General features: G+C 62.4%; 5 protein-coding genes across 5 annotated transcripts in view; 2 read left to right on the plus strand and 3 right to left on the minus strand.

Annotated features, from left to right (window-relative positions):
* Window positions 1–1,900, minus strand: part of CHLNCDRAFT_135708 (hypothetical protein) — a gene marked incomplete at both ends in the record, with an annotated part of 2,355 nt that extends 455 nt beyond the window's left edge. The window contains 6 exons of the mRNA XM_005846434.1: window positions 132–460; window positions 576–688; window positions 897–1,041; window positions 1,139–1,194; window positions 1,416–1,581; window positions 1,704–1,900. Of these exons, the coding sequence (XP_005846496.1) occupies window positions 132–460; window positions 576–688; window positions 897–1,041; window positions 1,139–1,194; window positions 1,416–1,581; window positions 1,704–1,900 (1,006 nt within the window). The remainder of the gene's footprint in view (window positions 1–131; window positions 461–575; window positions 689–896; window positions 1,042–1,138; window positions 1,195–1,415; window positions 1,582–1,703) is intronic.
* A 6,524-nt stretch (window positions 1,901–8,424) lies between these two features.
* CHLNCDRAFT_24985 (hypothetical protein) lies at window positions 8,425–9,768 on the minus strand (the record flags this gene model as incomplete). Its single annotated transcript, XM_005846435.1, has 4 exons — window positions 8,425–8,657; window positions 8,784–9,017; window positions 9,145–9,471; window positions 9,564–9,768. The coding sequence occupies 4 exons, from the start codon at window positions 9,766–9,768 to the stop codon at window positions 8,425–8,427; spliced, it is 999 nt and encodes a 332-aa protein (XP_005846497.1).
* A 4,518-nt stretch (window positions 9,769–14,286) lies between these two features.
* Window positions 14,287–15,348, plus strand: CHLNCDRAFT_17245 (hypothetical protein; the record flags this gene model as incomplete). The annotated part of the gene is made up of 4 exons (XM_005846259.1): window positions 14,287–14,492; window positions 14,599–14,976; window positions 15,112–15,156; window positions 15,267–15,348. Coding segments are annotated over 4 exons (711 nt in total), but the record flags the coding sequence as incomplete, so codon positions are not given.
* A 498-nt stretch (window positions 15,349–15,846) lies between these two features.
* On the minus strand, window positions 15,847–16,590 carry CHLNCDRAFT_24727 (hypothetical protein; the record flags this gene model as incomplete). Its single annotated transcript, XM_005846436.1, has 4 exons — window positions 15,847–15,891; window positions 15,994–16,059; window positions 16,159–16,250; window positions 16,404–16,590. Coding segments are annotated over 4 exons (390 nt in total), but the record flags the coding sequence as incomplete, so codon positions are not given.
* Window positions 16,591–17,014: 424 nt separating this feature from the next.
* CHLNCDRAFT_36088 (hypothetical protein) lies at window positions 17,015–21,724 on the plus strand. Its single transcript, XM_005846260.1, has 15 exons — window positions 17,015–17,195; window positions 17,355–17,818; window positions 17,995–18,150; window positions 18,280–18,534; window positions 18,637–18,731; window positions 18,863–19,004; window positions 19,186–19,585; window positions 19,730–19,933; window positions 20,093–20,160; window positions 20,236–20,281; window positions 20,406–20,548; window positions 20,666–20,804; window positions 20,957–21,042; window positions 21,178–21,321; window positions 21,455–21,724. Exons 1-15 carry the CDS (start codon window positions 17,126–17,128, stop codon window positions 21,599–21,601), a joined length of 2,559 nt encoding a protein of 852 aa, XP_005846322.1. The 5' UTR covers window positions 17,015–17,125; the 3' UTR covers window positions 21,602–21,724.
* Window positions 21,725–21,862: the final 138 nt, after the last annotated feature.

Consider the following 21,862-nt stretch of genomic DNA (forward strand, 5'->3'; position numbering starts at 1 on the left):
TTGGGGGGGGCGCGCGGCACGCAACAGTTGTTGGTGCAGGGGCTGGGTGATCGTGGTGGAGAGAGCAGTGAACAGTATGTTGAATGGCAGTAAACGTGAGCAGGCAAGCAGATGCAGGAGCTTGGACCAACCTGCCACCTGGTCGGGGAGGAGAGCGGTATCAATGGCACCCTGCTTCCAGGTCACCTGCAGCCCACATGATCCCAGGCCGCCAATGCCGCTCTGCAATGCAGCCGCCCCCAGCATGCCAACACCACCACGGTTGTTGGGCCCGGCCGTTGGCAGCGGGTCTGGCATCTGCAGCAGCCGCGCGTGTGGCTCCACATTGCACACCAGGGTGTCCAGGAACACAGTCGCGTCGGACACACCAGCACCAGGGGCAGTGGCATAGCGCCCCGTAGGGTGCAGCACAGCCTCCTTGCCGCCCTTGCAGCAGCGGGACATGCGCCAGTGTCGGTTCCTGCGCCAGACAGGGGCAGCAGGAGCGAGCGTCAGCAGCAAGGTCGAGGGAGCAGCAGTTTGAGAGCTGGGCAGCTTGAACAAAGAATGGCATAGCACAGCACAGCGTGGCGCACTTGGAGTAGACCGCCATGTCCACCATCGAACCCAGCTGGGGCCCGCCGCCGCCCCCCCCCGGCTCCTGCTCCTTGCGCACCACCAGCAGCTTGCTGTCACTGGCAGCCAGCACCTGTGGCCAAGTAGGGAAGCAAACGCAGAGAGGCCGGCAGACAGGTAACCCGGCAGACAGGTAACCCGCACGTGAGCTATCAGCAGCACTGGTGGCGGATGGCAGACAGGTGCTTTGGCCCACAACTTGCGAGCGTAAGCACAGGCTGTTACTCCTGCCGAGCTGCCTCGCCTTCCGCCAACTGCGAATACACACACACTCAACACACCTGCGCCACAAACTTGCCCATGGCATGGTTGTTGGAAAAGGCGTGGCCAGGCAGGCGTAGCGTGAGGTGGCGGCTGAACTTGTTGGGGGTGGAGGAGTCGAGCTCGTAGACGAAGCGCGGGTCCAGGATCAGGTCAAAGTGGCGCCTGCAGGTTGGGACAAGGCAGCATAGGGCAGCGTGAGGCAAGCCAAGCGCCAAGGCAGGAAGCCCTCAACATGCAGCTTGTGACACCTGTTGCACACCTGAGCTGCGCCGCCACGTGCTGCAACAGCACATCAACCAACGCCTCGCCATCCACCTGCACTAGACGGGCCGATCACATGGGCATGAGGGTGCAGGTGAGGTGGCAGGCCCAGCGGCAGGACGTGGCTGCTGGATGATCAGCCACAGTTGGCAGGATTGGCACCTCAGCCATGAAACACGCCCAAGCCCTTCAGCCCCTTTCAGCCGGGCCTCCATCACCATGACCCAAGGTGCACCCACCTACCACCCACCCCAACCCCACCCAGGTACACCCACCTGCGGGTTGAGGCGCGGCACAAACTCCAGGTCAAAGTACAGGTGGGCGGGGCGCCCCTCCCGGATGACCTCATACCAGTGCAAGTCCTTGGGGGCTGTGTGCCGGAAAAGCTGCCACACCGCAGGGTAGCTGGCGGCGGTAAAGGTGCGGTAGTAGGTGCCGCCCCTGCAGACAAGTGTAGGGTTGGGGGGGATGGGGCAACATGAGTAGCTGCACCAGGAGCAAAAAAAGCAGGCGGTCAACAATGCACACACACGCCTTTTAGAGAGAATAGCTGTCGTGCCCACCTGGCGCGGCGCTCAACACAGAATGTGCGCACTGCCTCCTGGCGCCGCTCCTCCGCCTCAGCTCCAGCTGCCACAGATTTTACTGCAGCAGCTGTGGAGGCTGCTGCCTCCAACGGCTGCAGGCTGCATATACTGCTGCTAGTCGAGGCTGACACCGCCTGCTGGGCCTCCCCTTCTTGGTCCTCTTGCTGCTGCATTAATGCAGTTTGAAGGGCCTGAAGAGCAGCCTCGTATTGCTCCTTGGCCCTTCGGTTAATTGCTACCTGCTTCAGGCGCTGCTGCTGCTGTTCCTCCCCTCCTTCCGGCTCTTCTTGCTGCCGCTTGAGCGGCGGGGCTGTGTAGCCAGAGGAATCGACGGTGTGCCGTGCACCAGCCTGAAAGCGGGTCAGGAAGTCGACAGGGCCCGCAGCAGGCATTGACTGCTGGTGCTGCCCATGGCTGGCTGGGTCGGCGTGCTGGGCACCACCGAGGCGCCGCCCACCAGCACACAATACGCTGCCACTGCCACCACTGGCGCTGCTGCTGCTCTGGACGGCTCCGCCACGGCTGTTGGCGGCTCCAGCAGCAGCACCAGCACCGGATGGTGGCAGCAACTCTTCCAGTGGGACCTGCGATATGGCCACCAGGGGCTGTGGCGCCAGCGGCATGTGCTGATTGTGCTGGTCAGCGGCAGCAAAGGCCTCCCGCTGCGTGGCAAAGCTCTCCCGCACTCCCAGCAGCTGCAGGAGGATGGGAATCAGCAAGCAGCAGGCAGCAGGTGAGTTTGACTCGGCAACACATAAGAACAGCCAAAGGTCTTGGGTGGCTTCCAGGCTGCCATGTTCAAACAGGCACTGAAGTGCCTGACAGGTGGCAAGGTCTGACTCCTGGAAGGTAGCAAGGTCACTTGCCTGCGGCACAGGGCATGTGCTGCCAACCATCCGATTTTCCTCCTCTTCGTGCTGCTGCCGCTCCTGCTGACGTCGGTTCCTTGCATGTGGGCTCTGCGGTGCTGCTCTAGACACTTCGCGCTCTTGCAAGCGCGGCACTGGGCCCAGAGCTGCCCACTGGTTCAACCTGCCTTGGGGTTCTCCACTTAGCTGTTGGGGAAGGTACTGCCGCAGGGCTGGGAGTACCACTGGGGGTGGCAGACAGCCGGCCGCTGGCACTGCTGTCGCCAAAACGGCAGGCATGACAGGCTGCCCCATACCTGCCCTTGCAGGCTGCTCGCTGCCACGCTGCTGCTGTTGCCGCTGCTGCTCCCCGCGGTCATCGCTATGCTGGCTCCAGGGGTCTGCTGCCTCTGAGATCTCCTGGGAAGTGAAGCCACATATGTTGGGCTCCCCTTGCTGACTTCCCATCTGTGTAGCTGCCTGAAAGCTGCCAATATTTTTGGCACTGCCCTGCAATGCCACTGTTGCTGCTGGACCGTGGTTTGCTGCACCCACAACGGCATCTAGCTGGGCCTGTACTGCATCCAAGCGCGGACGGCTGCTTGCTGGTGCAGCCTGTTGCTGCAGTGGCGGCACATGGTGGGCCTTTAGCATCGCTGCCCACAGCTCTCGGAATGGCTGCTGCACTGACGGCACTGGCTGTTGCAGCTGCTCTGGCCATAACGGCTGCTGCTGCTGGATCTCTCCCGGTGCCTCATCTTCTTGCGAACTCCAAGCTGCCGCAACATCTGACGCCATCTCGAAAAGGAGCGCAATCTCGAGGCGCCGTTCCTGGCTGCTGTTGAAGGGTGAGGGAAGTGGCGCCCCTGCGGTCGGCGCCGCAGCTGCTTGCTCGGGGCTCAGCTGCTGGCTGCCCTGCCAGCTGAGGTTGCAGAGGTTGGAGGAAGCTGTGAGTGGGAGTGTCTGGTCCGCTGCGACTGCACTCTCCTGGTTGCAGCAGACTTTTTCTGGTGGCAAGGGCGAGGGCGGGATGCAGTGGCAGTTTTCGTCGCCACTGCCTAGCGACTGCTGCTGCTGGTGACGCCACAGCGATGGGCCACGCTCGCTGCACGCCTGGGTCCTTGGGAAGGGCGCCACCGGTGCGGTGATCTGCCCACCTGCTGCCAGTACAATTGCTGGCTGCTCTGGCCGGGGGCTAGTCTCCGGGGTGGGGTTCGGGCTGGTGATGTGCAGCCGCCCAAAGCCCAGCAGGTGCTGCGAGGCGCTGGGGCCACAAGTGGCAGCAGCAAGGGGTTGCTGTGGTGGCGGCGGTGGCAGCCGTTGCTGGGTGGGTTTGCTGGGTGACAGGTCCAGCCGTGGCGCAGCCTGAGTGAGATTGCCAAAGTCTAGTCGTAGGGTGGTGGGCCACTTGTGCTGCTGCTGTGGCGGGTCCTTCACAGGGGAGGCGCCTGCCGATGCCGCCGATCCTGTTGCAGGGCACGAATGGGGAGGGCAGTGGGTGGGGGCCACGGTGGCACCTAATAGAATGCCAGGTAGCAGAGCCCCTCAATTGCATTGCTGTTCACTCATGCCGTTCCGTAGCATGTCAACGGGCACCCCCGTCGCCTCACCTAGTGGCAAGCGGCGACCGGTGATGCGAGACCTGCCGCCGGCTCCTGCCGCACCGCGTGGAATGGCGCGTGTCTTGCTGATACCCGTGGGCGAGGCTGGCTGGCTCTTGCTCTTGCCTCGTGCAGAGTTGGGCTGCGAGTCGCTGCGGCGCTTGTTGCCGCTGCCGCTGCTGTAGAGGGGGTTGGGGCGGCGCCTGGCGGGGCCAACGGGCTCGCGCGGCTGGCTGCCTTCCAACAAAGCTTTCACAGCCGTCCTCAGGTCTGTCCTTTCACAGTTGTTCCCTTGCGGCTGCACCATGAGTTTGGTTTTTCATATCTCGAAAGACAGCTTCCGAGCGCGAGCGCTGCTCGTTTCGTACGCAGGGGGGAGGCCTGCAGGGCCTGCGAAAGTTTTGCCAGGAGGTTAGGGCCAACGTGCGTGGAGGAGCCCTGCAGGCCTCCAGGTGGCACAGCACAGCACGGCTTTCAACTCTTGCATTCTTGGCCTACCCTCCATTGTGGTGCGGGCCCACCGGGTGCGGGGGGAAACCACGGGAGAAGTGGTGGAGCAGCTCCCAGTTTAGAGGCGCGCCGGATCAGCCAGTTTTGCGGGGATGGTCACGTTGAATGACAGACAGGTGGGCAGGGGGGCAAGGGTGTACGTGGCCGACGCCGTGGAGCGTCCTGACCCCTGCCCCGCCCCAGCCCTGCAGAAGCATCTGCGCCTGGCGGAGCACGCCCGCGAGGAGGAAGAGAAGGTGAGGCCCAGAGACGCAGCAGGGCGGCGGCTGCGCCGCGAGGGGGGGCAGCAGCAGGCGGCGGGTGGGAGCAGCCGTGGACGGCGGCGGGCGGCTGCGGCTGCCGCGGCTGACCTTCCAGCCGCCGCCCCCATCTGCTGTTCTTGCAGCTGCTGGACGTGTTCAATTGTGTAGAGCAGCTCTGTTCGGCAGACTTACACAAGGTGCTCAGCCTGGAGCGAGGAGAGTACCGGTGCGTGGGTGAATGCACTGCCCGTTTGGCAAGCACAACCCCACAGCACCTGCAATTGGCCACCGCCGGGGGCACCAATGCATGCCACTGCGGGCTGGGTCCAACTCCACCCTTGTTGATTCTCATCGATGCCGATGCCCTTGGAGGCACCCAGATGTAACCGCCATGCACCACCCACGTCGCTTCTGCTGCCGCTGCCCGCCCCACTTCCCCGCCCCCACAGGTTCAGCAAGGTGCTGCGCCCTGGCAAGACGCCCTCCCGCGTGCTGGTCACGCAGCTGGCGCTGACGCTGCCTCGCCATGTGCTTGGCTGCCTGCTGTCTGGGCAGCCGGCGGTGCCGCCCGATGCCGCCACCGCCCAGCTGACCAGCGCCGAAGTCTCCTCCACCTCTTGCTTCGACCACGTCGCCAAGGCGCTGACCCTCATCACCAGCCTGTGCGAGCTGAGCTTCCACCACAAGCAGCTCAGAGAAGCCACCATTGTACAGCCCGAGTTTGGGTTGCAGCTGGTGGATGCGGCCAACATGGTGCTGCTGGCTGTGGCAGGGCCCGAGGCGGAGGCTTGCATGGTGGGCGCTGCGGCGCAGGGCAGCGTGCAGGCCGCGCTGGATCGAGCCGCCATGGTGCCTGCTGCGTTGCGGGCGCTGGCCTTTGCATTCACCGCGCGGAGCGGTGGCTCAGCGGCCGCGGCTGCAGCGGCAAGCGGGGTGCTAGACTGGCAGGCCATTTGCGAAGCGCTGCTGCAGGTGAGGCTAAGTTTTGCGGCAGTTTTGAATGGCTGGTCGGTAATGGTCTGCCTGGCATCGCCTGTTCATGAGGCCCCACTCACCTTTCTCCCCTTTCTTTTTCGCATGCAGCACCCGCGGGGCGTTATGCTGCTGGAGGCGGGGTTTGATGCGGTGCGCACTGTGGTGCTGGCAGTGCGGGCGGGACTTGTGGGCAACACCGAGGGCGAGGCCGTCTACCGCCTGGCTTACAACGCAGGTGGGAAGTGGGGCATTGGGGTGCCCAAAGGCCTACCCTGGTCAACCTGCCCAAGCACACACGCACACCTGGCCCTGCAGGTGCTGCCACGGAGCTGCTGTCCTACATGTGCGTCACCCCGCTCTTCTACCAGCGCCTCATGCTGCACGACGCATCGGGCGCGGCACCGCTGCGCCTCGTGCTGGCCTGCCTCACGCTGCACGACACACCCATGGCGGCACCCCCCTTTGCACGCTCGTCAGACAAGGCCACCAGCGCAACCATCTCCAAGCTGGTGGCCGTGCAACCGCCGTACTGCACAGGTCAGGGCAGGGCAGGGATGTAGGCGGGGGGGGCGCATTGCGTATCTGCGCATTATCTTCATGCCATGTGTTGCCAGCACTCCCTGGCCCATGCCGGTCTGGCTCACTGTGCCCCGCACAAGGCCCCTGTGTCCCTGCAGAGAAAGGCGAGGGCGCGGCGGAGCTGCTGGCGGCGCGCGGCTTTGCGCTGCTGCTGATGCTGAGCGAGTGCGAGGAGCCATCGTTCATGGACCAGGTGGCGCAGCACCAGGCCACACGCCGGCTGGCAGACCACGTCAACAACCGCGCGGCAGCATACATTGGTCAGGTGCGCCGTGCAGGGAAATGGCTGGCTGGAGGCCGAGGGCCGGTGGGATGGTGTGTCGAGCAATGGTGGGGTGCCATCTGGCCGTGAAACGCTGAGCTGAGGGAAGCATTGCCACGTGCTGCCCCGCTCTCTGCCTGCAGCCTGGCCTGTTCGCAATTCACCCCCCATATTCCGATTCCATGCAGGTGCTGCTGCGCCCCAGCACTGCCCACTTCCCGTCTGCCCCCGGCGAGAGCCAGATGGCCATCAACACGCTGCGCGCTGCCGAGCTGCTCAGCGACGACTCCAACTTTCGGGCGGGGCTCATCCCACTGCTGGCCCCCACCTCGGCGCACCTGCTGGCTACAGGTATGAGCGGCTGTGCCGTAGCAGAAGTGAAAGCCACAGCGGTGCACGAGGGGCGACATTGCTGGGCAGCCCTTCTCCAGCAGGGCTCAACGCCGCAAACCACTGGCTTTGTTTTTAGGTCCTGCTTGCCATAGGCAAAATATGCTGCACCCTTGCTGACCCACCTTGCTGCCTGGTAGCCTACTGCAGACCCAGAGAGCTTCCGCTCGCGATGGTGCGCGGGCGTGGAGGCTGTGGCTTACCACCAAGATGACGACATTCTCATCAACAGCGTCTCCACTGCCTCGATGACGGCGGTCAAGAGCTACGAGCGCGCCGCTGCTGCCGCCTTTCCACCCACTCGTGGCAAGCAGGTGCGCATGGGCGCTGGCAGGAGGTGGAATTGAGTGGGCATGGATGGAACAAGCGCGCAAAACTCCGTTGCTGAATTCTCTAGCGCTGTTCCCAAATCAATCGCAGGGCCGCGCGCTGCGCATGGGCCAGCACCTGGCGCTGGAGCGTGCAGTGCTGCTGGCCAAGCTGCTGGTCAATCTGCACGTGTACGTGGAGGGCAGCTGCAGCCCGGAGCTCAAGGTGCGGGAGCGAGGGCGGGGCATGCAGCTGACTTTGCGGCAGCGGGCGGGGAGGCGCGGCATGCTGCACACTTGTGTTGCTGAGCATCGTCCTCCCACCTGCTTGCACGTTGAATTTCTCAGTGCCTCATTCATTGCCATGGCCCCACGCCCTGCAGGATGCTTTTGTGCGCCGCATGATCCAGGTGCTGTGCTCGCCGCCTGCCGCGGCGGTGCAGCGCCTGCAAGCGACGCTACGGAATCTGCACCAGCTGCAGCGCCTGCTGGCACCGTTTGGGCCGCCGCAGGCGCCGCCAGAGCAGCAGCTGCTGAGTGAGATAGACATTGCGCTGATGGCAGACCTGATGCACCGCGTGACAGAGGCGCTGGTGCGTACCCAACAGCCGCCCCAGCAGCAGCAGCAGCAGCAGCAGCAGGAGCAGCAACAAGCTGCGCAACAGCCACCTGCACCCCGGCAGCAGCAGCAGCAGCAGCAGCAGGAGCCACCGCCAGAGCCAGACCAGGCGCCAGCAGGAGTGGCGCCAACCAAGGCAAAAGCACCAGGCGGCAGCAACGGCACCGAGGCTGACGGCAGCAATGGTGCTGTGGCAACAAAACACGAAGAGCCTGCATCTGCCGCCATGGAGGTAGATGGCTGATGGTGGCACTTGCATGCACTGTCCACTGGTACTGTGCCAATGTAACAGGGTGATAGGTTAAAACACTCGAAGACAAATGGAACCTGTGTGTCTGTTTGGGGGAAAATCAAGGTGCCACATCACTTGCCAAGCGGCGGCCGCTTGGCGCCGCCTGCCACTGGTTGCTGCGCCGGATGCAGGCCCAGCGCACGCTGCATGCGGTCCAGCAGCAGGAGCGTAAGCACTGTGTGCGGCCCTGCTCGCAGAAAGTGCGCTGTGCAGCCCTTGTAGAGTGCCTGCGGGCCTTCTGCCAGCACCGTCTTCGCCGCACACTCCCAGGCGTTGCGGTATAACGTGCCCACGCCATTCACAACTGCACAACAGAGACCACAGCAGATTAGGCGAGGTTTTGGGGCAAGGAAGGTTGTGGGACAGGGTGCGCACTCATCTGCACCAGAGTGCGGGGCAGCCACCATCTGCAACTTCCTCTGCGCTTTACCTTGCTGATTCCAGAGACGCGTGGTGATTACATCCACAGGCTGGACGACGGCCGTGACCGCCAGCCCCGCACACATGGCTGAGACTAGGAGCGCGGCGGTAGGGTGCTCACGGCCCCACTGCTGCTCCTGGTGCAGGCGCGCCTTGACACCATCAAACACCGCCAGCTGAATCGCGGACGCCACTGCAATCTTGACCATATTCAGATGAGCGCCGCGGTACAGCCCAAACACGCCTGCCGGAAGGAGTGCCCAGGAGACGGGCTCAGTGGGAGGAGCGCAAGACAGGTGGGGCGGATAACGGCACAGGGGTTAGGCAGCAGGCACATGGGAGGCAGGTGGGAGGCATGCCAGGAGGCCTACCTTCATTGGCAACAATGCTCGCGAGTGCGTGGCCCAAACCTCGGTACGGCTGTCGAATTGCGCCGCTGGCTGCCGCCTGCATGCGGGTCTTGATAAGTTGAAACGGGGTGCCAATGGCTGCCCCAACCATGCCAGACAGCGAGCCGGCCAGCAGACTGATGAAGAAGGGGTCCACTTCATGCTCCCTTGTCTGCTCTACCAGCCACTTCCTCAGCGGAATGAACGTGCCGAGGCGCGTCCCGTTCACGGCAATCTGAAAGGCAAAGGCCGGTTTGAGGCCCCTAAACAGCACCGTCGGACCCTCCTGTCGGACCATCTTGCCCAGACCTGCAAGGGATAGGCAGGGTAGGCAATGGGCAGGCGGGTGCACATGTGCACGCATGCAGCACATTACAAGAGGAGCCATGGGTAATGCGCACCCCTTATCGCGCCATGATAAATCTGCGCGCCCCCCTTGGCCAGCTCCCCCTGTAGCTCCAGCCGCGTGCGAACTACATCAAGCGGGTTGGTGAGGGCCACGGCACCACAGCTGGCCGTGCAGCCTGCCAAAAAGCTCTGACAAAACTGCAGGAGGATTTTCCTGCTGTCTGCAATAGGCAGGGAATGCCGCAGCAGCAGGGTCATGTGATTTGATACACAAAAAGTGTGTGTGTGAGAAAAGGGGAGTTTAGGGGAACCGGCAAGAGTCGGAATATGAGGTCGCGCCGGGGATGCGGCGGGAGGCGCGATGAACGGCAGCGCAGGCGGGAGGCGGCAGTGCGCACCAGAAGACCCCGCTGCCAGCGAGTGAGCTTCCGCGCGCTGCTTCATTTCCTCAGGATGAAGCCTGCAGGAGCCGTGTGCCTGCAACTGGTGAAGGTGAAGGTGTTCTGGTCGCAGTCAGATGATGAAGAATTCCTCCGCAAGGAGTATAAACCGAACAAACGAATGCTACACAAGCCTTTGGCCAGAAAGCCAAGGGTGCAGACAGTTTTGCTTTTGTCTTCTGTGTGCCACACGCTTTTCGGATGACTGACATTCTGTATGACTGATATTCTGTATCTCTGATAGTGTCTAACATGAGAGACAGTGATCGAGGACGGCAGCACTCGGCACGGCCTGCTGCCGCCACCTGCCGCCGGCTGCCGCGGGCTGCGCGTGCCGCCCTCACAACAGCCTGAAGTCGGCGCTCTCCTGCAGCTCACGAAGCCGCTTGGCCCGGATTCGGTTCTTTTCGCGCACATACTCGGCCCGCGCTGCCGCAAGGGCGGCCTCATCCACCTGGGTCGGTGGCACGGCCAGCGTGTGCTGCGGGAAAGGAATGGGTGGCACGGTCCATTTTGTGGCCATGATGGCACACTAAATGCGGAACTCTTTAATCAAGTGCCAGACTCAAAATATGTTTCGAGAAGCAGCCAGCTGCAGCTCACCTTTGCTGAGGCACTCTTTGTGAGGGACGTGGTACCGATCATGCCGTGGGGCGTCCATGCCTCGCTTGCTGCACTGGTGCCTCCCCCAAGTGCTACGCCCGGGGTGGCCGGTCGCTGCTGCCTCTGGTGGTGTTGCTGCACTTGCTGCTGGTACTGCCCAAACTGCTCTGAGCAATCAACCATCTGATTGCCATTTTGGTCAAAGTGTTGCTGGCTGTGGACGGGTGGTGGCAGCAACTGTGACTGGGGCATTGTCAGGTAATGCTGAGCGTAGCTGCTGCACGCAGTGGCTGGGCGCGACAGCGGGATTGCTGCTGCGGCATAACTGCTCTGTTGTGGCTGGTAGGTGGCAAAGGGTGATGGCAAAGCTGGTGCAAAGTACTGATGAATAACGGGGCTGGCCCCGCCACCGGGTGGGATCAGCGGGGGTGGGAAATGAGGGCCGGCTCCACTCATGAACCCCGTGCCACCTCCTGGAACATGAGCAGCACCCTGCACCTGCATCGGCTGTGTAGCCACCCATTCGTATGGCACAGCCGAGGCCAAGGTCTGGTGGCTGGAGCCGCCGGCATCTTGTAACGGCAGCTGTGCGTGTGCAGCAGGAGGACAGGGCAGCTGCTGCTGATGGACCTGCAGCAGTGGTGACTGGCCCGCAGGCTGGCCAGACCTTGGTGAATTGGCCGCCAGCTTGGGAGTACAGTTGTCAGCCTGCACAGGAAGGGCCACGAGGAGATTCAAAGCCGGCACCCTCGGAACCATGATCGTTCCTGCACGCATTACCTGTTGGGCTCTGGCCGCAGCTGCTGATGCCGGCAGATCATCCACTCTCAGCCCTCTCATGCTAGCCAACCCCTCGCTCCACGCAGGCCTGTAGTCCCAGCGTGAGACTCGTGAGGGTGACCTTGGCTGAACCTGACGGCGCTTGGCGCTGGCAGGCCGTGCAGCTACAGGTTGCCGCGGCTCATGCAGCAGTGGTCTCTGCGCCACGCCTCGCTCTTGCTGCTGATGCTGGGCTGGGCCGCCGTCGAAAGCAGGCACACCAGGCTGCATCACCTGGCCAAACCAGGCTGCATGTGCTGGAAAGCCACCACCTGGGTATTGCTGGCTCAGATGAGCAGGAGCTGCCTCTGGCTGTTGGTGCTCGCCTGGCGCTAGATGCATGGCGCCTGGTGCTGGCGCATGAAGACCCGCCTCCAGGTGCGATTCCTGCAGGACCAGCTGCTGCTGGAGCTGTGCCGATTCGTGCTGGAGCCAACTGCGCACTTCTGCGAACAATGACTGGGCTTGGATAGCAGGCTTGCTGTCCATGCTCTGCCCCTGTGGTTGCCGGCCAAGCGAGGGTAGCCGCTGGGGACCACTAGTTGGTAGTCGCTCTTGCAAGTCGTTTCCAAGACTCGCAGGGTGCTCCTCAGCTTGCGGCATGCAGTGCTGTGCTCCCACTTTCAGGGCTGCCACGTCTTGTTGCAGGTGCAGCAAGTGGTGCAGCAGCACAGCCGAGGCTGCTGATCCACTGGAAGCAGCAGCGGCTGCGTGGTTTAGCGAGGCTGCATCTGTTCCGCAGGGCAAGCCTTGCGAGCCCGTTGAGCTATACCACTGCTGCCGCTCCTGCTCCCACTTGGCCCTTTGACTTTCATGCTCTTGCTGTGCCTGCTCCTGCTGCTGCTGTCGCTGGTGCTGGTGCTGCTGCTTGAGGTGCACCAGTTGCTCCTGTGCTGCCTGCCTGCGCGCCTGTTCTACCTTGACCTCCGCCTGGAGTTCAGCAACCTTGCTCTCCAGAGCCCGCAACGCTGAGTGCGCTGTCTTCAGCTGGCCCTGTGCCTCTGCCAGCTGCTGCAGCCATTGCTGCTGCTCATCCTGCGGAGCAAGAAAGTTCAGCGATTGAATCCTGCCTCATGCGCATGCTGAATTTTCCAATACTGCATGACTGACCTCCATCTCCTCTACAAGCATCTGAAGTTCTTGCTCCGCAGCCAACCGCACCGTGCGCTCCGCCGCCAGCCCAGCTTCAGCAAACGCGCGCGCCTGCACCAGCGCCTCCCGCTCCACAGCCGCCAGCTCAGTCTCCATCCTGGGAAGGCAAGCGGCAGGGGAACGTGCTCTAGCAGCGTCCTCTTGGTGTCGAACAGTCGCATTACGGGGCATGCATCCTCCGCTGCCTCATCTTCTGGACACAAGACAGCCTGTCCAGGGTACCTGAGTTCGTTTTCTCGCTGGACGGCTGTCTGAAGCCGGTGGCGCATGTTGTTCAGCCCACCAGCCATTACTGCCTGGAGGAGCTGCACATGGTAGGCCACCATCGGAGGCGGCGCTGGAACCACAGCCAGCTGTCGCGACTTGTCGTCCGCAACTGCCACTTGAGCGATGGCGTCCGCCTGCAACTGCTGGTAACCGCTTGGCACAGCTCTTGCCGCCTCTTGCCGCTCGTCATCAGCGACAGTCTGATGGTGCTGGCTGCTGGCAGCTGTGGGACTTCCCATGGTGGGCGCGCAGCTGGCAGGTTGGCTTGTGTTGCTTTGCCGCTCCCTGCTTGGTGAAAGCTTGGGCACAGCAATGCAATCTGTGGGGTGGGCAGCAGGCGAGTCTGGAATCTCCACCTGCTGTTGTTGCCGCTGATCCTGCTGCTGCTGCGTACTTGCCGCTGGCTTCTGCTCTAGAGGCTGCGAGAACTGGTCGGATGAATGTGTCTGCATCGGCTGCTCACATCCTGATGAGCATGTTGCGGCAGGGCCTGTCGAGTGCAGCACTGACGGCGGCCCAACACCGTGATGCGCGGGCGACAGCGACTGCAGCTGCTCATCCTCCTGTCCAAGCAGCTGATCTGCTTGGTGCTCGGATGATGCTAATGTGGGCACAGCACCTTCCAGGGTAGGCAAGGACTGCGAATCCTGCCAGGCTGCCGCGGCAGCGTCCTTCGACGTGACGTCGCAATCAGCATCGGGATGTTCCACAAGCGGGACCAGGCTTGCGCAGCCGGCGCTGGTCAAAGACAAATCGTGGCTGCAATCGCTCAGTGCATTAACTGCTTCTGGCGAAATGCTTGCTGGCAGAGAGTTGCTTCCAATGGCCTGGCTCCCAGGTGCAAAACCAGTCCCCAGTCGCTCCTGTGCCTGCGGTGAGCTGGGCCGGCTGTTGCTGTCGCGCCGGTCGCTCGGCCCGCAGAGATTAGGGCCAGTCGACATGGTTTGCACTGCCGCCTTGGAATAGCAGAATGGTCAACTATTGATGAGTGACCCCACACAGGCCTCGAGGCATTGCAGTGCAGCTCGACTGAAGACAGCGCAGCTCGACTGAAGGCAAGTGCGATGCAGCTGGCCAACCACCCAACTGTACTGCCCTGACCTGAACGTGCAAACAGGCTGTATGGCATTCTGTGAGCCACCGTGTGAATCGCGGTAGTACGGAAGAAATAATGGAAAGGGTCAGCCGGGTGGGCTCCAGGGCAAGGCCTGCAGCCCTGCTCCTGGTGCTGTCCGCGTTTTGGGGCGTGGCGCGATCTGAGGGTAAACGTTGACCGCCTTACGGCCCAATGCGCTGAGGGCCAGCCATCCACATGACGTGCATGCCTGCTGCAGGGGAGCGGCAGTCTTCGTGGCAATATAGCAACCTGCTGTCGACAGCTAGATTCAGCGGCATCGCCTTCGATGGTGAGAGAGCTGCAAGCCCCTGCCGACGGTGCCGCCGCTGCTCTCCCGCGACGTCACGGCCCTACCAGTTGTTCACCTACCCTCGTGCAGACCTGCCGGGGTTTACGCGATCCGTGTATGAGCGCAACTATGCGCTGGTGACACCTGAGAGCTTTGTGTTTGCGGGCAACCCGCTGTGGGAAAACGCCACCACGGCGCACATCATCTCCCCCGCCGTTGGCGCCAACTTTGCGATGCTGCTGGCCAACATGAAGCAGCAGTCCAGCGGGGCCAAGCCCCCTGAGGGCCACGAGAGGTGCGGTGGGACATGGGGCATGGATGTTGAATGTTTGGTCTGCCGTCACCCTGCTGCCAGCAAGCCTAGTGCCACGACAAGCACGCTGCTGCACCACCACTTGCAGGTTCATCTTTGTGCTGGATGGGGTGGTTAAGGTCACTGCTGGGTCTGAAACCGTCACTCTCCACGCTGACGACTTTGCGTATGTGCCCGCCCACATGGAGCACGTCGTGACCTCTGCCAGCGGCGCCGGCTTGCTCCTCTTTGAGCGGCGGTATGCTGTCAACGGCAGACCCCGCTTCATCCACGGCCACACCCAGGAGCAGCAGCTGCTGCCCACGGCCGGCGAGGTGTTTGCGCTGCGCAAGCTGCTGCCCCAGACAGCTGACTACGATTTCAACGTGCATGTCATGGACTTCCTCCCCGGGGAGCACCTGAACGTGAAGGAGGTGCACTACAACCAGCACGGCCTGCTGCTGCTGCAGGGCAAGGGCATCTACAGGTGGCTGAGAGCTGGTGGATTGGCAGTGGGTGGGCTGTTTGCCTATTGCAATGTACAGCCCCGTCTCCGGGCACTGATGCTTATACTCGGATGTTTTTGTGTTTAGGCTCTGACCTCCACCTTCTCTCTGTTCAGGCTGGGAAGCAACTGGTATCCGGTGCAGGCCGGCGATGCCATCTGGTGTGTCTGTGGTTTCAGTCCTTGGTGCCGTTTGGGCGGTAATGGCAGCTTTCTACCACTCAACTATGAAACATAGCATACTGCTACCGCGTTGCTTGGCACCATTGCAGGATGGCGCCGTTTGTTCCGCAGTGGTATGCAGCGCTTGGCAACCAAGAAAGTCGATACATTTTGTACAAGGTAAGCAACCAGCTTGCGCCAACCGATGATGTTTAAACTGACTTCCGGAGAAAAAACACATGAACCTACCAAAGGGATGTGCCTTTCTGGCTTTTTAGCAGACTTTTTAGCAGACTCCTGAAACGGTCAGGGCCCCTTTCGCCTTTTCGGGGCCGTGGTCTCTCAGCCCGGGACCTTTTCATAATGTCATGCAGGATACCATTGTTGACCCTCTGCTTGGATGAAGGCAACGAGCAGCAAACGGGTCATGTTGTTAACCAATACCTCAAAGTCTTGAATTTCCATTCCATTGAGCGTGCCAAGCGTGCCGAACGTGTCTTAACCGTGCCGAACTGCTCATTCCAACGCCGCCGGGCATTGTTTGCACCTGCTGTAAGCTTACACTTCGGGAGCCCTAGTTTGCAAGCAGCCGCAAACACAGAGGTAGCAAGGAAGAGGAGACTGCAGTCTCTCTGTCTCCTGGGCCCAAGCCACCGTCCCCCTCCTGCCATAGCTGATGTTTCCATTGTTCTACCAATCGTCATCAAGTGCACCCCGCCGCCGCTGAATGGTCACCTGCACAACCAATGCAAATAGCCGCCGGGTTCATCACAAGGCCTGCGGGGCAACTTTCACATCAACAGCTGGGGGCAACACCCATAGGTGCAGGTGCCGCACCTTGGTCTTCTTCTCTGTCTGCTCAGACACCTGCTCCAACAGCTCAATCAGTCGCGCCTCTGAAACCTGGCGCCGCGGGACACCACGCACAAATCAGGCAGAGCAAACTGCAGTAAGCGACGGCAGGTGCAAACTCTCAGCAAATCTAAACGCAGTAGCCCGCACCTTTTCCTGTATTTGGCCACGCCGGGCGGCCATGATGAGCATGTCCTCAATCGCCCGCGCCTTGTCTGGCTTGACCAGGCTGATGCGCGCCACTGCAGGATCAGGATCAGGGATCAGGATGAGGGAAGCACCTCAGCCAGCCATCCGATGACACCCTCACACAGAACCACAGGCATGGCGGCAGTGCCCACCACAAGCGGCGCGGTCGGCAGGCGCACTGCCCAACCTAAGCACGCCGGGCTCACATCTGTCCCTGGCAGATGGCTGCATGAGGTTCATGAGCATCGCGCGCCGCTGCTCTTCTGCTGCCTCCCGCTGCTCCTCCTGGGCCTGCATCTCCTCGGGTGTGGCAGGCGCCTTGCCGCCGCCGCCGGCCTGCTCCATGAGCTGGGCCATGCGCCGCTGCCGAATGGCCTCTAGCTCGGCATCGGCATCGGCCTGTGAGGGTCTCAGTGGGGAGGGTTGCTGGGAGTTGAGTGTGGCTGGCAGGATGGTGTTACAAAGTGGGGGCGGCGGAGACGGGAACCAACCGGCGTGAGGTAGACTGCCTTGGGCGGTTGCGCCGGCACCAGCAGGACTTGCGTGAAGCCGGCAGCGCGTTCCTCACCATTATTGGATCTGCTGGTTGAAGTCCTAGCTTTAGGTGGTGGAATGATCAGGTAGCCGAATCAGCTCTTGCACAGGAGCAGCAGAGAACGGTGCTAGTCTTCTTGTGGTCAAATCGATCGCTGCAAATGCAAAGTACGCCGACTAATTCGGGTGAGCACGGCGCTCGGCTCGCTGTACTGCCTGGCATGCATCATCATGCGGTCGGGACCCTTGCATGCATTCTCCTCCTTATTATTGGCCGTTCGTTCATACGACTGCAAGTGCATCAATGCGCTCAACGGGCAATCGCGCTACTTTAATCTGCTAGCGTTGGTGGCCAGCTGATCGCATGATTTGAGCTGCTACAATACAGGAAGCAATGAGCCGCGCGGCAGGCGGCAGGCGGTTTGCAGCGCTCCTTGCCAGGGGCTGGCCAGCGCATGTGGAGCGTGAGCGGGGCTGCGGGGGCACCAAGCTGCTGAGTTTGAGGCCTGGCTGTCAGATGTTGGAGCCCTGATGAATTTCACAGCGCAGCTGGCTGGGCTGCCGCGCCGCGCTGCCGCCTGCCGCCTGCTGCCGCTCACCCAGGCACGACGCCATTGCTGCAGGAGAGGCAGCAGCCGGGTGGCTGAGTGCAGGCGAACGGGGCCGGGCGTTTCACCCTGCAGCCGTCCTGTTGCACCCCTTCAGCTCCACTGCTGGTGGCGTGCCGGCTGACCAGCTACCGCTGCCAGAGGCCAAGCTCAAAGATGATGTGGAGGATGCGATACGTGGGGAGGCTGAGGAATTGCCCGCGATAGGGCAGGAGGAGGCGGCGCTGGCGACCGCGGCAGCCGCCATCCCTGGCCAGCAGCCCATGGCAACTGACGCCATTGCGGCACTCCCTATGGGGCAGGCGCTGCGGCAGGAGGCGCTAGTGCAGGGCCACACCTGGGCCTTTGAGACCGGCAAGCTGGCGCGGCTGGCCAACGGCTCGTGCCTGGTGCAATGCGGCAACACCACGGTGCTGGCGGCGGCCACCTGCCAGCTGCCGCCGTGGAGCCGGCGGGAGGCGCAGAGCCTGCAGTTTGAGGTGCGGTTGCTGTCAGCTTGCTTGAAAGTGCTGGTGCAGGCAGGCAGCCCGGCGGGATTGCAGCTTGCTGCCTTCGTTCCAGGGTGCCTCGTTTGTGTTGGCTGCACTGCTTTCCTGCCCCCACCCATTCTTCTCCCGCAAGTGTAGCTGCCCTGCTGGCCCCTGCCGCACCACAGGTGGATTACCGCGAGAAGCTCTATGCGGTGGGCCGCATCCCCGGCACCTACAACAAGCGAGAGGGGACAGCCAAGGAGCATGAAGTGCTGGCAGGGCGGCGCATTGGGCGCGCATTACGCCCCCTCTTCCCCAAGGGCTTCGCCCTGGATGCAGCAGTGAGCTGGGCAGGCGGGCAGAGCCAAGCTTGGCGACTGCAGGGGCCACCAGCTGCCCGGCGGGGGGGGGGGGGCGGGGGCTTGGTCCTGCCCGGCCATTTGCAACACCTCCTGCGCCATCCCCCGCAGGTGTTTGCCAGCGTGCTCAGCGCCGATGGCGGCTGCGATCCAGAAGTGATGGCGGTCAGCTCAGCGTCTGCGGCCCTTCTGTGCTCAGACATGCCGTGGGCCGGGCCGGTGGCGGCGGCACGCGTGGCCATGCTGCATGACGGCCAGTTGGTGGTGGGGCCCTCGGTGGAGCAGCAAGAGGCGGCGGTGCTGGACCTGTTGGTGGCTGCCACCGCAGATGGCCGCGTGACGATGCTGGAGGCAGATGGGGAGCAGGTGGGGTTGGCTTAACACGCGGGCTGGGAGGTGCTGGTGGCAGTGGTCGTGGAGGTTACCTTGAACCCCGCAGAGCATGAACACTGACCACCCCTGCTGCAGGTGCCTGAGACGCAGTTTTTGAACGCGCTGCATCTGGCGGTGTCCACAACGCAGCAGCTGATTAAGCCGCAGATGCAACTAGCAGAACAAACACGGTGAGTTGGGGCGGGGGGGGCAAGATGGTAGCAGTTCCTTGCGGCATTCACGTACCTCCCACGGCTTTCTCAGGCTGGCCCTAGGGCACTTTGACTTGCCCGTCTGGCTTACTATTCCTGCATGGTTGCAGGCGGCAAACGCGGCCAACACAGCTGTCGGGCGCCGACCCGGCAGCGGCGCCAAAGGTGGCTGAGCTTGCCACACCGCTAGTTGAGGCGATCTTGCGGGATGATAAGCTGACGAAGTCCACCAGGACGATAGCACTGCAGCAGGTGGCGACACACTTCACTACTATCGCTGCTTTGCCTTTGCTTTAATTGCACAACCAGCATGTGGTGCAAGCCTGCCTGGGGAAGCTTAACGGACACTCACTGTGGGTGATGCGAGTGATGCGCTCCTCTCAACATCCGTCACCTCACCATCGACAGCTGCACTCGCTGTCGCCCTTTGCAGGCCAAGGACAGCGTGCTGGCACGTCTCAAGGCCAACGGCTCCTTCAGAACTGAGTTTGCCCGGGTGCCAGGCTCAGGGTGCGTGAGCCCCGCTGACTTGGAGCACGCCTTCACCGCCGTGCTGTCCTCGGCTCTGCGCCGGCTGGCGGTGGAGGAGGGGTGGCGCTGCGACGGGCGCGGTGCCATTGATGTGCGGCCTGTGCACTGCGAGGTGGACTCTGTGCCTGTGGTGCACGGCTCGGCGCTGTTCAGCCGTGGCGAGACGCAGTCGCTGTGCACGGTGACCGTGGGGCGCCGCCAGGAGCAGCAGAAGATGGAGTCGCTGCTGGGCGGCGAGGGCGTCAAGCGCTTGTTTGTCAACTACAGCTTCCCGCCCTTTGCTGTGGGCGAAACTTCAACCAGTGAGGGGGCCAGCGCCGGCCACGCTGGATGCTGTTGGGGAGCTGTTCTCCTTTTTGGCATGATGTCGGTTGCTCCTTACCATTTGCTGCACACAAGACATCTGCTACAACACAAACCGACCCACCACTAACGCTGGCCCGCAGGTGGCATGCGCCGCGAGATGGGGCACAGCGACCTGGCGGAACGTGCGCTGCTGCCCGTCATCCCCGACATGCAAGCCTTCCCCTTCAGCCTGCGCCTCAATGCGGAGACCTTGGCCTCAGCAGGCAGCAGCAGCATGGCGGCGGTGTGCGGTGGCGCGCTGGCGCTGGCAGATGCAGGGGTGCCGTTGAAGGCGCTGGTGGCAGGTGGGCGGGTTTGTGGCTGATGAATCAGTAATGGGAACGGAACAACGGGGTGATTATGAAGGTCGGAACCTGTCTTGCTTGCTGCAACGAGATGCCAGATCAGGCCCACCTTTACCAGATGGGGTGTTTTCGTGCCGCCGCGTGCCTGCCGAACCGCAGGTGTCACTGTGGGCCTGCTGACCGAGAGCAGTTGGGGCGGCGAGTTGCGGCTGTTGAGCTCGGTTGCGGTGGATGCGGTGGGCACCTCACGTGGGGTCGTGGCGCCGGCTAGGGTGGGGCGCTACGAGCTGCTGCTGGACCAGCTGGGCATGGAGGACCAGCTGGGAGACATGGACCTTAAAGTAGCAGGTAGACTTTGGAATAGCATGGCTGGTCGTTGCCTGAGGGCGATCCGGGCAGCTCGTCCGTTGCCTTTTGAATCGTGTCCTGGGACTCAATGATGCTGCATCTCTGCCGCTGGCATCGCCTGCAGGCACGAGCCAGGGCATCACGGCATGCCAGCTGGATGTGAAGCTGCAGGGTGGCGTTCCCCTTGAGATTCTGAACGAGGCCATTGGGCTGGCAGCGCGTGGACGTGCCAAGCTGCTGGGCATCATGGAGAAGGCGCTACCCGAGGTTGGGCTGGGGTGCTGAGCCACGAGGGTGCTGGGACCTCCTGCACTGTCGAGGCAGGGCGTGGCCTGCGACATGGGCAGTTCCTGCAGATGTGTGGCCTTCGCTCCCTGCCTGCAGAAGCGTGGTGCCTCGGCGCCCATGTTTGGCAGCGTGAAGGTGCCGGAGGCCATGATGGGGCGCGTGATTGGCAGCGGCGGCGCAAACCTGAAGGACATGGAGGAGCGGCTGGATGTGCGGGTGGATGTGGGTGATGACGGTGGGTGATTCAGGGAGCGACACACACAAACGTATGGCGCCATTGATTGATCTGTCTTCACACTGTTGCATGCTGCCCAGCACGGCCTCACCGCACTCCGGTAGTGTTCCTGCACGGCCCTGGCCAAGAAGCTGTGATGTTGCCTTGTGCAGGCGTCATCAACGTGTTTGCGCCCAGCCAAAATGGCTATCAGGCTGCCGAGGCCCGCATCCTGGATCTGACTGGGGAGAGCGTCAAGGCCAGGCTTGCTGCCGCCAAAAATGCTGTCATGCCGATCCTGCCACAGTACCAAAGCCACCTCCTTCCTTTTGCCTCCTGTGTCTCGAATTTGTGCGCACCTGCACATCATCATCTCCGTCGTGGCGGCCTGCAGGAGGGCGCCGTCTACCGCGGAACTGTGACGCGGCTGATGGACTTTGGGGCCATGGTAGAGCTGGAGCCCAGCGGGCTGCGCGCGTTGCTACACATCTCTGAAGTATCAGCGCAACGCGTGCGCAGCATTGATGACGTGCTGCAGGTCAGGGAGAGCTGCGGCAGGCTGAATGCTGAGTTGATTGTTGCTGGCCTAGATTGGCCACTTGCAGGGATTGCATGCCTTCATCGCACTCTGCGGCATTTTTATGTTCCTGTCCCTTGCAATGCGGCTGCAGATCGGACAGCAGGTGGAGGTGATGTGCGTGGGCCGTGACCCCAAGGGACAGGTCAAGCTCAGCCGAAAGGCCGTGCTGGCCCACAATGCGCAGCAACAGGCGGCAAAGTCGGTGGCTGGCGGTGGCGGTTTTGACAATGACAAGTGATTGCTAAAAGGCGCCTCTGCCCTTGCATGATTGCTGATCGTGATCATGCCTGTCATTATGTGAAACGCGATTTCATGTTTCACAAACAATTTTGCCTTTCACATTTGATGGCGGCCGGCCAAACGTGGGAGGGATGCAGGCGGCAAGCGAAAACAAACAGCAAACAGAGAAGGTGGCAGGGGGGGTCTGGCAGCCCACGGGCAGCCATGGCCGCTGCAGGAATTCTAAGAGCACTGCTGTGGGGCGCGGGCCAGCGAAAGG

The sequence above is a fragment of the Chlorella variabilis genome, assembly GCF_000147415.1.
Source record: "Chlorella variabilis unplaced genomic scaffold CHLNCscaffold_14, whole genome shotgun sequence".
Classification (NCBI taxonomy): Eukaryota; Viridiplantae; Chlorophyta; class Trebouxiophyceae; order Chlorellales; family Chlorellaceae; genus Chlorella; species Chlorella variabilis.